At 43.4% G+C, this 11,776-nt stretch overlaps 1 protein-coding gene across 1 annotated transcript; it reads left to right on the forward strand.

Annotated features, from left to right (window-relative positions):
• The first annotated feature begins 308 nt into the window (after positions 1–308).
• LOC118095586 (vomeronasal type-2 receptor 26-like) lies at positions 309–7,218 on the forward strand. Its single transcript, XM_088655078.1, has 4 exons — positions 309–1,133; positions 4,446–4,673; positions 5,610–5,736; positions 6,317–7,218. Exons 1-4 carry the CDS (start codon positions 309–311, stop codon positions 7,216–7,218), a joined length of 2,082 nt encoding a protein of 693 aa, XP_088511204.1.
• Positions 7,219–11,776: the final 4,558 nt, after the last annotated feature.

The following is an 11,776-nucleotide window of genomic DNA, read 5'->3' on the forward strand; positions in this document are numbered from 1 at the left end:
ATAATAAATGAAAAACTACATGAATGTAATAGGAATCAATATATACAGAAACAGTTGAGCAAGACTATATTACGTGTGTCTGTTTCTGTTTGTGTATGTGTATGTGTGCAAGTGGAGGGGGCATTGCTCTCAAAAAATATTTGTGGAATATACCGGTATACAATTGCACTGTGAAAAAATATTCAGTTAAATGGCAATGTGATCCACACTCTTGTTCCCATTCTTACATGTTTGCCTTTTTTCAGATTTCATATGGTTCATTTGAATCACAAGCAAATAATCTAATTAAGTTCCCATCCTTTTACCGCATGGTCCCCAATGAAGCCCTTCAGTACCAGGGAATTATTCAACTACTTCTGCATTTCAGATGGAAATGGTTTGGGCTCATCACTATAAATAATGAAGGTGGAGAACATTTCTTGCAGATCATAGAGCCAATGCTTTTCGAGAATGGGATCTGTTCAGCATTCACAGAAAGAGTTGTAAACAATCTGCGTTTCACTGGTAGCGTAATTGATTTGATGAAGGATACAAAAATATTATCATCAGCTTTTTCAACAAGCAAAGCCAAGGCAATTGTTATATATGGAAAAACTGGTACGATTTTATGGTTGGCGAGTACTATAAAGGCATTGAAGATGGTTCAGTTGATATTTCCTCAACATAAGAAGTCCCCTGAAATAAAAGTATGGATTACAACAGCCCAGATTGATTTTGCATTACACAGCATTCAGAAAACTCTTGAGACAGATATACAAATATTCCATGGCGCTATCTCTTTCACAATTCACTCGAAGGAGCTTCCAGACTTCCAAAGATTTATTCAAGATGTAAATCCTGGCTGGGCAGATGGAGATGGTTTCATAAATACTTTCTGGCAACGGGCATTCACTTGTTCAGTTTCAAACTCCACGGAGTCAATGTACGCTGATAAAGCGTGTACTGGAGACGAGATGCTAGAGAGCATCCCCTCTCCATATTTTGAGATGAGCATGACCGGCCACAGCTACAGTATCTATAATGCTGTCTATGCTTTAGCACATGCTTTCCATGCTATGCAGTCAACTGGATCCAACCACAGAAGAAGGGGGGTTGCGGGTCTGCTGTATCCTCAAAATGTGAAACCTTGGCAGGTAGTGTTCTTCTCTTCTACAAACTGTTGAGACCTGGCCATGTTCTGGAATTTAGCAAGGCAATGGTTAATTTTGTAAAGCATTCTGTTATGCCAGCTGGCCTATTCAGTTGCTTGCTTTTCTTCTTCTTATAGTTTTCTTTTCTTACCATTTTGTGTCACTTTACAGTATCTAGTGTGCCTGAAGAGAGGGATAAAGTGATGCTAATTTGAAGTAATAGATACTATTAAACACAGCTGCATTTTGTTGCCAGTGGATCTGTGGTTGATCATTATAGCTTACCTTTGCAATTGAAAGTTTGTAGAGAATGTATTTAAGGGGTAACCAGAGTTAATTTAGGCAGGACAGAGAGGGTGGGGTGGCAGAACCAAAAAACTGGAAGCCAAAGATAGGGAGGGCCGAATTTCAAAATGATGCTTGGAGTAACCTAATTATAATTGTATAATGTCATGAACTCACAACCCAATGGCAGAGCATCTGCTTTGCATGCATAGGGTCCCTGGCTCCCTAATGGCAGCTCCAAGTGTCTCTCTCTCTCTCTGTTCTCCAGCACTCTTGTGGCAGCCCCTGCAGCACGGCACCCAGGGAGGCTGAAAACTGTCACACTACCCTAAAACTGCCTCTTTAGAAGCAGCTCCCTGTGCCTCAGTGTGGTGAGGAGAGAGATGGCGAGGGCAATATTGGAAGTTGTGAATTATAAATGAAAATAAAAAACTACATTGAAAAGTATGCATAAGAAGTATGCATTGGCATCAATGCATGTAACTCCCTCAGTCTTAAAAAAAAACAGTGAAAAGCCCCAATGACCACCCTGAATAGATAAATTATGAATAATAATAAAACAATAAGCATAAGAATCTTAATTTTAAAATTACTCGCAATTTTTAATATATATAATATTTATTTGGTTTTTCAGATTAAAATTTTATAGTCACACTAGCTGACCCGGCCACGCATTGCTGTGGTTCTTTCCTGTGATCCCCACCCACCCTGTCCCGATCCATGACATATCCTGCCCCCCCTCCCTCCACCCCGCTCATCCCTGTGTTTCAGTAGGATACCCTTCCCTTTGTTGTCCCTGGGGAGTGTTGCCCCCCCCCATGTATCTCCATACCTTGGCCCCCACCCTTCAAAAAGGAACTGTCAGCTTCTAGGTTCTATTTACCAGCATGCACTTTTGTCTGAGCCTTGTGTTGTCCCCTCCCCCATGTATCTCCATACCTTGGCCCCCACCCATGGAGAAGGAACTGTTAGGTTCTGGGTTCTATTTCCCAGCATGCACTTTTGTCTGAGCCCTCTGTTGTCCCTGGGGAGTGTTGGCCCTTACCCCCGGTATCTTCCTACATTGGCCCCCACCCTTGGAGAAGGAACTGTCAGTTTCTGGGTTCCATTTCCCAGTATTTACTTTTGTCTGAGCCCTCTGTTGTCCCCTCCCCCCTGTATCTCCATACATTGGCCCCTGTGCACGCATCGTGAACATTTCTATATATTTAGATTAAGGATCGGGGGTGATGATGCGCCCTGGGACGCAGAGAACTACTTTAAAAATCCCGACGGGGGGGGGGGGTCAAATAGTGAAGCCCCACAGCCCCGTAGCAACAGACAGGCTCAGACAGAAGGAGGGGGGTCATATGGGCCACTTGGGGCAGGCCTCCGAATTCAAAGGGGGCCTCGGTCAACATATTCACAATCAGTAAAATGAAAAAAGTAACAAAAGGGTTAAAAACAGGGCCACATTATCTACCTGGCCTGGGCCCTGCAAGGGCCTGGCAACAGAAGGCGCGTTCTGAAGCACCCGAGTTGTTCAGTTCCATTAAAAACCCAGGAAGTGGCAAGGGGAAGGTAGGGGATTGTAAATGGGGTGGGGGGTGGCCACTGCAAATATCTGAGGACTTAAACTGGGGAGAGAAAGTGCATGGTTTTTTTTTAAAAGAAAAGACACAGAGGCTTGCAATCAGTTGTTTCTCCTAAAAAAAGACATACCCATAAAATAAGCCATAGCAGGATTTCTAAGCATTTGCGCAATATAAGCCATACCCCGAAAATAAGACATAGTGATAGGCGCAGTTCTGGAGGGCCCCAAGGAAGAGGCGAGGCTGGACGTGTAATAAAAAATAAGACATCCCCTGAAAATAAGCCACTGTGGGGTTTTTTTTAGGAAAAATAAATATAAGACGGTGTCTTATTTTTGGAGAAACACAGTAAAGCCTAGGTTAAAAGGGGCACGACTGCCCTTACTTAAAATGGCCGCCGGAGCCTCGCATGTGACACAACGCCCACTAAATTATAAAGCGAAAACCCCTCACTGTGCCCCCAAGTGCGTGTTAGGAGAAATGATGAACGACTGCCTAATGCTGCCAGGCGTTTATTAATGCAGCTGCCGGGAGAGGCTTTGGGCTTGGGCTTTGGGGGTGGAATGGCTGTTTTGGTGGTTGTTGGACAGTTGCTCCCCCCACCCTATGTCAGCCCATGACCTATTTGGGCTCCTCCTCCCCCCACCTACCATCCAGGGCTCTATTTGGGATAGTATTTAAAGGGCTGTAGACTAAGGCCTGGTCTGTAAAATGGAGCCGAGGCCTAGTCTTTAGGCTGTAAAGTAGAGGCCCCCCTGAGCCTCATAGTCCCCCTGTTTTACAGGATCTCGTGGCGGAGGCGGGGTTTGTGGGTGTGGCGCGTTGTTGTGGCTAATCCCTGTGACTGTCCCCACGTGTCCCGATCCATGATCTATTCTGCCCCCCCCCCCTGTGACCGGTGTATCTCATGACGTTTTGAAGGATGGTATATATTTTTGTCTTGTGGTTATTTGGTGGGGGTTTTTGGGGGGTAGTGGTGCTAAATTGTAAAGTAAAACCCCCTTGCCGTGCCCCCAAGTGCGTTGCTGTGGGTTATCTCTCTCCCCCCCCCGGGGCCTAGTGGGGGCCTGGCAGGGGCCTACATAAAACAAAATCCTAGGGGTCTGATAATGGCCGTCTTGGTGGTTTCAGTTGCTTGGTTGATGATGTCATTTGGTTTGTGGCTGTGGCTTAGATTTCACAGGAAGAGAGGGGGTGGAGGAGGGTATAACGCCACTTGAGGGCACTGTTTGACTTGGTGGAAAACCAGGTTTCTACTTGCCCAGATGTGAGATGTCAGGGATTTTTGTCCCCATCAACGCTCGGGAAGTGGCCTGGATCGTTGTGTCAAAATTTCAGGATGATCGGTCAAGCGGTTATGGAGAAAGATTCGGCCTACACTTTCAAGATTTTTACATTTATATATATAGATATAGATATCACAGCACTTTATATACTTTTTAAATATCTCTCCACCTAGCTCCACTCATACCTGCAGAGGATCTCATTCAATAACAATGCTGGAGATGAAATTACCTTTAATGAACATGGAGAATTAGTAGCTGGATTTGATATTACAAACTTGGTCACTTTCCCAAATCAGTCCTTCATCAGGGTCAAAGTGGGAAGGCTGGATCCTCGGGCACCTCCTGGGAAACAACTCACTATTGACGAGGCCAGAATCAAATGGCAAAGAGGCTTGAGTCAGGTGAGGAAATCACTGCACGGTCTCTCCAATACCAACATTCATATGAAGATATGTTTGTAAGCCACCTGGAAGAAGATCTTGTCCTTTAAGAAGTACTGAAAGTTCTACCAGTAAATATAAAAATGACAACAATATTAAAAGTGCACCATCCAGAAAAAAAAACATCTCTAACAAGAACTTGATTAATGTCAGACGAGTTGTCCATCATTCTCTTCTGTGAAATCCCTCAGGGGCTGGTTTGTTTGTTTGTTTGTTTGTTTGTTTGTTTGTTTGTTTGTTTCATAAATGGCATGCACTCCTTGATTGTTAAAAATACCTCAAAGTTCTTTACAAGAAGACTAAACAAAAAAATCTAGGGGTGAAATGTAACTACTTTAAAACATACAAAAGTCAAAATACTAAAACAGATTAAAATTTCTCCTTAGTGGCATTAGATTGAATTCTAACCTAGTTGGTTATTCTAAGTACAGTCATACCTCGGTTTAAGTACGCCTCGGTTTGAGTATTTTCAGTTTAAGTACTCCGCGGACCTGTCTGGAACAGATTAATCCACTTTCCATTACTTTCAATGCGAAAGTTCACTTCAAGTTAAGTACGCTTCAGTTTAAGTACTCCACGGACCATCTGGAACAGATTAATCCACTTTCCATTACTTTCAATGGGAAAGTTCGCTTCAGGTTAAGTATGCTTCAGGCTAAGTACAGACTACCGGAACCAAATGTGTTTGTAAACCGAGGTACCACTGTATTAACATTCTAATATTCTACAGTTTGGATGGTGTTTAATACAGCAGGTAATTGTCACACTGTGGTTAGGAATTATATATTTTGTACGATTAGTACAAAATTAGTACACTTTACTAGTAGATTATCTGATGTAAGATGAATGCTCCCAGATGTTCTCTGAATATTAAACTCTTCAAATATATTTGAATAGGTGCCACCGCTTTCAGAATGTAATGACATCTGCCATCCTGGTTATGGAAAGAAAAAGAAGGAAGGAGTTAAATTTTGCTGCTATGATTGTGTTCCATGTCCAGATGGGATGGTCTCAAATGAGAAGGGTAGGGCATGCCATGTTAAGATATATCAAACAGTACAATGCAGTGCAGTAATCTCTGAGTAGCTCTTCTGCATTTTTTTTTCTCATTAAGGCGGGGAAAGGATTTAATGATGGCATTATGTATTTTTTCCCCATTGGTTATAAATAATATGTATACAATTTTAAGTTTCAACAGTTTGAAGAATATGTTTTTTAAAGAAATGAATTTACTACATTCTGCCATCTAGTTCTACTAACTTGAGATGAAATAGAAATTGTGATTCTCCTTTAAGAACAAGGCTGTGTGGAGAGAAGCTGAAAAGTCTCATCAAAATCAACAGGGTTGGCTCCCAAATTTTGGCTATAAAGATTCAAGAGGATAAAGGAGGGAAAGAACAAAGCAAGCAATAATAAAAAAAATATGTCCACATACAAAATTCCAGATTTGATCACACGACTAAATGTTTAAAATGTTTTAGGCATGAAGTTTTGAAAGGCTCCCTGGAGAAAAATATTAGGCTAGGTGGACTCTTAATAAAAGTTGCCTTTAAGAATAGCTTTAACTGGTTCAGATTGTGATACATTGCTTTCCCTCCCTCCAGAAATGGAAACTTGTCTCGTATGCGAAGAAGATCACTATCCAAACAATGGCAAGAATCAATGCATTCCTAAGATTCCAAACTTCTTAGCCTTTGATGAACCTTTGGCCATCGTTTCAACATTCTCTGCACTATTGTTGTCTCTGATCACAGCTCTAGTCTTTGGCATCTTCATTAAGCACCAGGATACTCCCATAGTCAAAGCCAACAACAGAAGTCTCACCTATGTTCTCCTTGTCTCCCTCCTCTTGTGTTTCCTCTCCTCTTTACTGTTCCTTGGAGCACCTAATAAGGTGACCTGCCTTCTCCGACAAACCAGTTTTGGCATTGTCTTCTCTGTGGCCCTCTCCAGCATCTTGGCCAAAACCATCTCGGTGGTTTTGGCATTCATGGCTACCAAGCCAGGATCCAGGATAAGGAAATGGGTGGATAAAAAACTGGCTTATTCCATTGTCCTCTTTTGCTCCAAAATTCAAGTAGGGATCTGCACTCTGTGGCTGGCAACTTCTCCTCCATTCCCTGATTTAGACATGCACACAATGACAGAAGAAATAGTACTGCAATGTAACGAAGGGTTGGTCTTGATGTTCTACTGCGTCTTGGGCTATATGGCCTTTCTTGCAACGGTCAGCTTCATTGTGGCCTTCCTAGCCAGGAAGTTGCCTGACAGTTTCAATGAAGCCAAGTTCATCACCTTCAGCATGGTGGTCTTCTGCAGTGTTTGGGTATCCTTTGTCCCAACTTACCTGAGCACAAGAGGAAAATACATGGTGGCTGTTGAAGTCTTTTCCATCTTGGCTTCCAGTGCTGGCCTGCTGGGTTGCATCTTTTTCCCCAAATGCTACATTATTGTGTTGCGGCCTGAGCTGAACAGCAGAGAACATCTAATGCGAAGAAAGACATAAATGATAGAAGAGTCTGTGGTTTTATTACATTCTTGGTATCCTGATAGAACTATAAAAGAGGTGTAAATATATTGGAAATGTGCAATAGAAACATACTACAGTACTGTATTTCGGGATTTTGTTCACTTGTTTTGTGAGTATGAAATAGTTGCTCTTTTAGTGGCCAGGTGGATCAAAAGTTCAGCTCTGAATGCTGAAAGGTGTTCGGATATATTCTGTGCTTTATTGCTAAACATTGACTTATGTAGTAAACCTATCTAGACTAAGTATATCTCCATACATTTCTGGCCTTATTTTCATTTTCTCTTTGGGCTAACTGTTGAATCTGATTTAAATTTGGAGTGCAGGTCCTAAAAATTATCTTCATAATAAATATTTCTGTTACTGCCTTTACAACAACAACAAAAACCCAACAACTTTCTAAGCTTGTGTCCATTGTCCAATGCATCAGTTTCCAAGCAAGGCAAAAAAATCAATGAATGTTAAGATCCACCTATTAATACTGAAACAACTGCAATGAGACCAACACAGATATTTGGGGGGTTTAAAAAAGAAAAAGAAAAGAGTAGAGTCACACATCCATTTTCTGGATTTGAGACTTCCTAGTTGCTTTTGATGCCAAAAAGCATCAAGTGCCAACTGCCCATAGAAAACAATAGAGAGACCCATTATTTTAGCATAGCTGAGACTGGACAGCAAAGCATTGGGCATGTCTAAGTCGATTCAGAAGCTGGGTGCTACGTGTCTCTCTATTTTTCATAAGTCTATGGAAATCAACAATGCCAGATCTTGAGCTGATGATGAACCATTCCCATTCTTGCATTGTGCATAGGTGCAACCCCTTTCAGTGTGCAATGATAACCGCCATCCAGGTTACAGCAAGACAAAGGAGGAGGGGAGAAGTCTTCCTGCTATGATTGTGCTCTGTGTACAGAAGTAATGATCTCTAACCAGGATCGTAGGAGGTGCAGACCGCAATTGGGGGTATTGCTCAGAGTAAGCCTATAGGCCAGGGGTGAGGAACCTTCTATCAGCCACGCCCAGCATGGCCATGAGTTCCCCACCCCCTCTGTAGGGTTTTTCCAAGGGGCCCGGGTGTTTCTTGGCAGGTGGTAAATTCAGATAAAATTAAACAAAGGGGTGGTCTTGGTAAGTAGGGAATATATTAAATTGGGGGAAATAATTTAATTTAATAGTATGTTGCCTACAGCCAGTGTGGTGTAGTGGTTAAGAGCGGTAGACTCCTAATCTGGGGAACCAGGTTCGCGTCTCCGCTCCTCCACATGCAGCTGCTGGGTGACCTTGGGCTAGTCACACTTCTCTGAAGTCTCTGAGCCCCACCCACCTCACAGAGTGTTTGTTGTGGGAGAGGAAGGGAAAGGAGAATGTTAGCCGCTTTGAGACTCCTTAGGGTAGTGATAAAGCGGGATATCAAATCCAAACTCTTCTTCTTCTTCGGGGTAATAAATGTGGTGATTCATCGTTGTTGTTGTTGTTGTTGTTGTTGTTGTTGTTGTTTATTGAATTTATATACTGCTCTGTACACGGGGGGGCGGGGTCCGCAGGGCGGTTCACAGAATAAAATCAAGATATAAAACCACAAAATACCTAATAAAAACAAAAACAACAACCACATTTTAAAAGGGCATAGGATGTAAATCTGATCAACCAAAGGCCTGGTTAAAAAGGAAAGGTGTATAATGAAGGCGCCAGGCAAACTTCCCTGGGGAGAGCATTCCACAGACGGGGAGCCACTGCAGAGAAGGCCCCATTCTCCTGTTGCTACCCTCTGAACCTCTTGCGGAGGAGGGCCTCAGAAGATGATCTCAAGGTCCAGGTAGGTTCATGATTAAAGGGGGAACTAATTTATTTAGAGGCAGGTGTTTGGGGGAATTAAGTGGATATGTATGTTGACTTGCCAGCACAATTTGTCCAGAAAGTACAGAAACTCAGCAAACCCTAGGAAGGCTTCTTAAACGGGTGAGCAGGGAGGGCAAGAAGCGCTGACTTGAATCATTGGTTTCTATTATTGCCATGAGGTGCCGGTAGTAGTACAGGACCGCTCTTTAAGGACTCGCTGCTCAGAGAGCTGCGAGATGAGGCCTATGAGATGAGTGGCCATATGAGAAACGGGGAGTTTGCAGTTTGAGGTTGAAGGGAGACTGGGATTCTCCTGAAACGGTGCTGTGGCCTTGCAGACGGATGCACAAGCCTCTCCCTGAAAAAACAAGACAGACCTGTACTATCTGCTTAACGGAGTGTATTTCCCTCCTCTGTTTATACTCTGCACTAACATCTGCAAATAGAGCAGTCATGACAGCAAGACGTCTAAAACAGGCATACCATTGTTATAAGAATTTTGAGGTTATATATATATATATATATATATATGTATATATAATTGTTCACAAACATGTACAAGAATGTACAGGCACATGTCTGAAGCAGGCCTGACTGACACCATTTTGACTCTCTCTGACCAGGTGTTCCTCTGCAAGGAAGAAGGGGGGGGGGAACCTTCTCATTGTCTCAGGAATTAAAGTGATAATCCCTGGTAACCTGATACCTGAGTGCCAGACAAAAGGGTGTGATTAACTTGGCTGGTAAACAGGGAAATGTAAATATCTCTCTCTTTTGTTGATTAGGTTTTGGGGGCAGGGGGCAGGGTCCAGGATGCTCAGATTACTGCCACCAGACCTCCCCTTTCATGATGTACCTATGATGAATCTAGGGAGGGCGGTCTTGGGCTACACCCCTTCTGTGACATATGGGTGATGCTTCAGGGGTGGGTGGGCTGAAACCAATTTCAAATTTCTATTTAAGGGCAGGACACCTTTGTTTGGGGTTCCTTCCTTGTTCTCCTGCATGAGGGGAAGGACCCTGTTGCAACAGCGAAAATAAAGGCTTTGCTTCTCAAACTTCTCTGGTTGGCCTCTGTTACATTCTCCAACCGATGGAAAACCCAATAAGGGAATAAGGGCAGATTTTTGCCCATATCACCAAAAATGGTGCCCTCTGGATTTCTGAACTACAACTCCCTTGAACCTCGGCCAGCATGGCAAGATTCTCAGGGGTGGTGGAATGTGTAGTGCAAAACATCTAGAGCAGATGTGGGGAACCTTTGACCCTCCAGATGTTGTTCAATTACAGCTCCCATCAGCATGCTGATGGCCAGGACTGATGGGAGTTGTAGTTCCACAACACCTGGCGAGCCAGAGATTCCCCACACCTGATCTAGATAGAGGGCACCATTCTGGGGGCAGAAATGCTTCCGAATAGCATTTTCTTCGAACCTCCAGAGGGAGGGAAGAGTGCTCTTGTGTTTGGGTCTTGCTTGTGGGTTTCCTGCAGACATCGGGGCACTGGTTCTTACATTCTAATACAGGGTTTCGCGAACTTGTTTTTGGACTACAACTCACATCACCCCTCCCTAGCAGGACCAGTGGTAAGGGATGACGGGAATTGTAATCCAGAAACAGCTGCAGACCCAAGTTCGGGAAACCCTGGATCTGGGTCCGGGAGGCTGTCATAGCTGTGTTGCATAATTCCCCACTGGGAAAAACGGTGGAAATGTCCGGGAGAACCCGGCGTAAGGCAACCCATGTCGGAAGTGTTGTTGTTTTTTTGGCGAATTTCAATTTATTGGGTGCTATTGGGAAAGCTCAACAACTTCGCCAAAAAAACAACAACTCTACAACTTTTGTGTCCAGGTCTTCATGTTCTGGAATATGACAACCCTAGATAAAGATCATATGTGCATTAAAAAGAGAAATCTTTTACTATAACCGGCTGCAGTTGCAAAGGAGTGGCGAACCCTCTGAACCACGGTTCCGGTGTAAATGGCTCTCTTGCCCATTCCCTTTTATCTTTACCGTTGCTGCTTTCTATTACGGCCACAAGGTGGCAGCATAGGACCACTCTGCAAATTCGAGGAGGCGCCGCCGCCGCTTGCTCTGAACGCTAGATGTGTGGTTTGGGGTGGGCGGCCCAGAAATGGGGAGTTTGCAGTTTGGATTCAAAGAGGAAGGCGGGCGTTTGCTGGAAACGCCTTGCAGAGGGAAGCACAAGCTGCTTCCTGCTAATGCAACGCAGACTGTGCCACCTGCTTAGAGGAGTGTATCTCCCTCTGCTTAAAATCCATCTGCCCATAAATTTGCAAATAAATCAAATATCTCGGAAAAGTGATACTGCTCTTTAACCTGAAAGATTAACTATTATCGGGAAAATAAATAAAATAAAAGAATTGTTCACGCCATGTTAGTTACACATAAAGATCAACATATGCCACCCAGTGTGCAAATAGGTACCCAAGCAAAGTTGGTGTTTATAAAAAGTGCTTTCAAATGTAGCTAGTAAATAATTTCTGACCAGCTAAGCTGATTCACACGGACACTAATAATATTCTAGTTATTGTGGTTTTTATCACACCCGGCCACCAACAAACTCAAGCTGGTTCTCGCTCTCCCTATTTTATTTTCACAACAACCCTGTGATGTAGGTCAGGCTAAAAAAGAAGTAAGCTCCATGGCTACAATGAAGGGTACAGAAAATAATTGTA

This window comes from Zootoca vivipara, chromosome 12 (genome assembly GCF_965207765.1).
Source record: "Zootoca vivipara chromosome 12, rZooViv2.hap1.1, whole genome shotgun sequence".
NCBI lineage: Eukaryota > Metazoa > Chordata > Lepidosauria > Squamata > Lacertidae > Zootoca > Zootoca vivipara.

What these genes read in the sequence shown, in the direction of transcription:
- LOC118095586 (XM_088655078.1), top strand. Translation starts at nt 309, where the DNA reads ATGGTCCCCAATGAAGCCCTTCAGTACCAGGGAATTATTCAACTACTT. An exon ending in AAAATGTGAAACCTTGGCAG is followed by an intron (nt 1,134 to 4,445) that starts GTAGTGTTCTTC and finishes CTCTCCACCTAG; the next exon opens with CTCCACTCATACCTGCAGAG. An exon ending in GGCAAAGAGGCTTGAGTCAG is followed by an intron (nt 4,674 to 5,609) that starts GTGAGGAAATCA and finishes ATATTTGAATAG; the next exon opens with GTGCCACCGCTTTCAGAATG.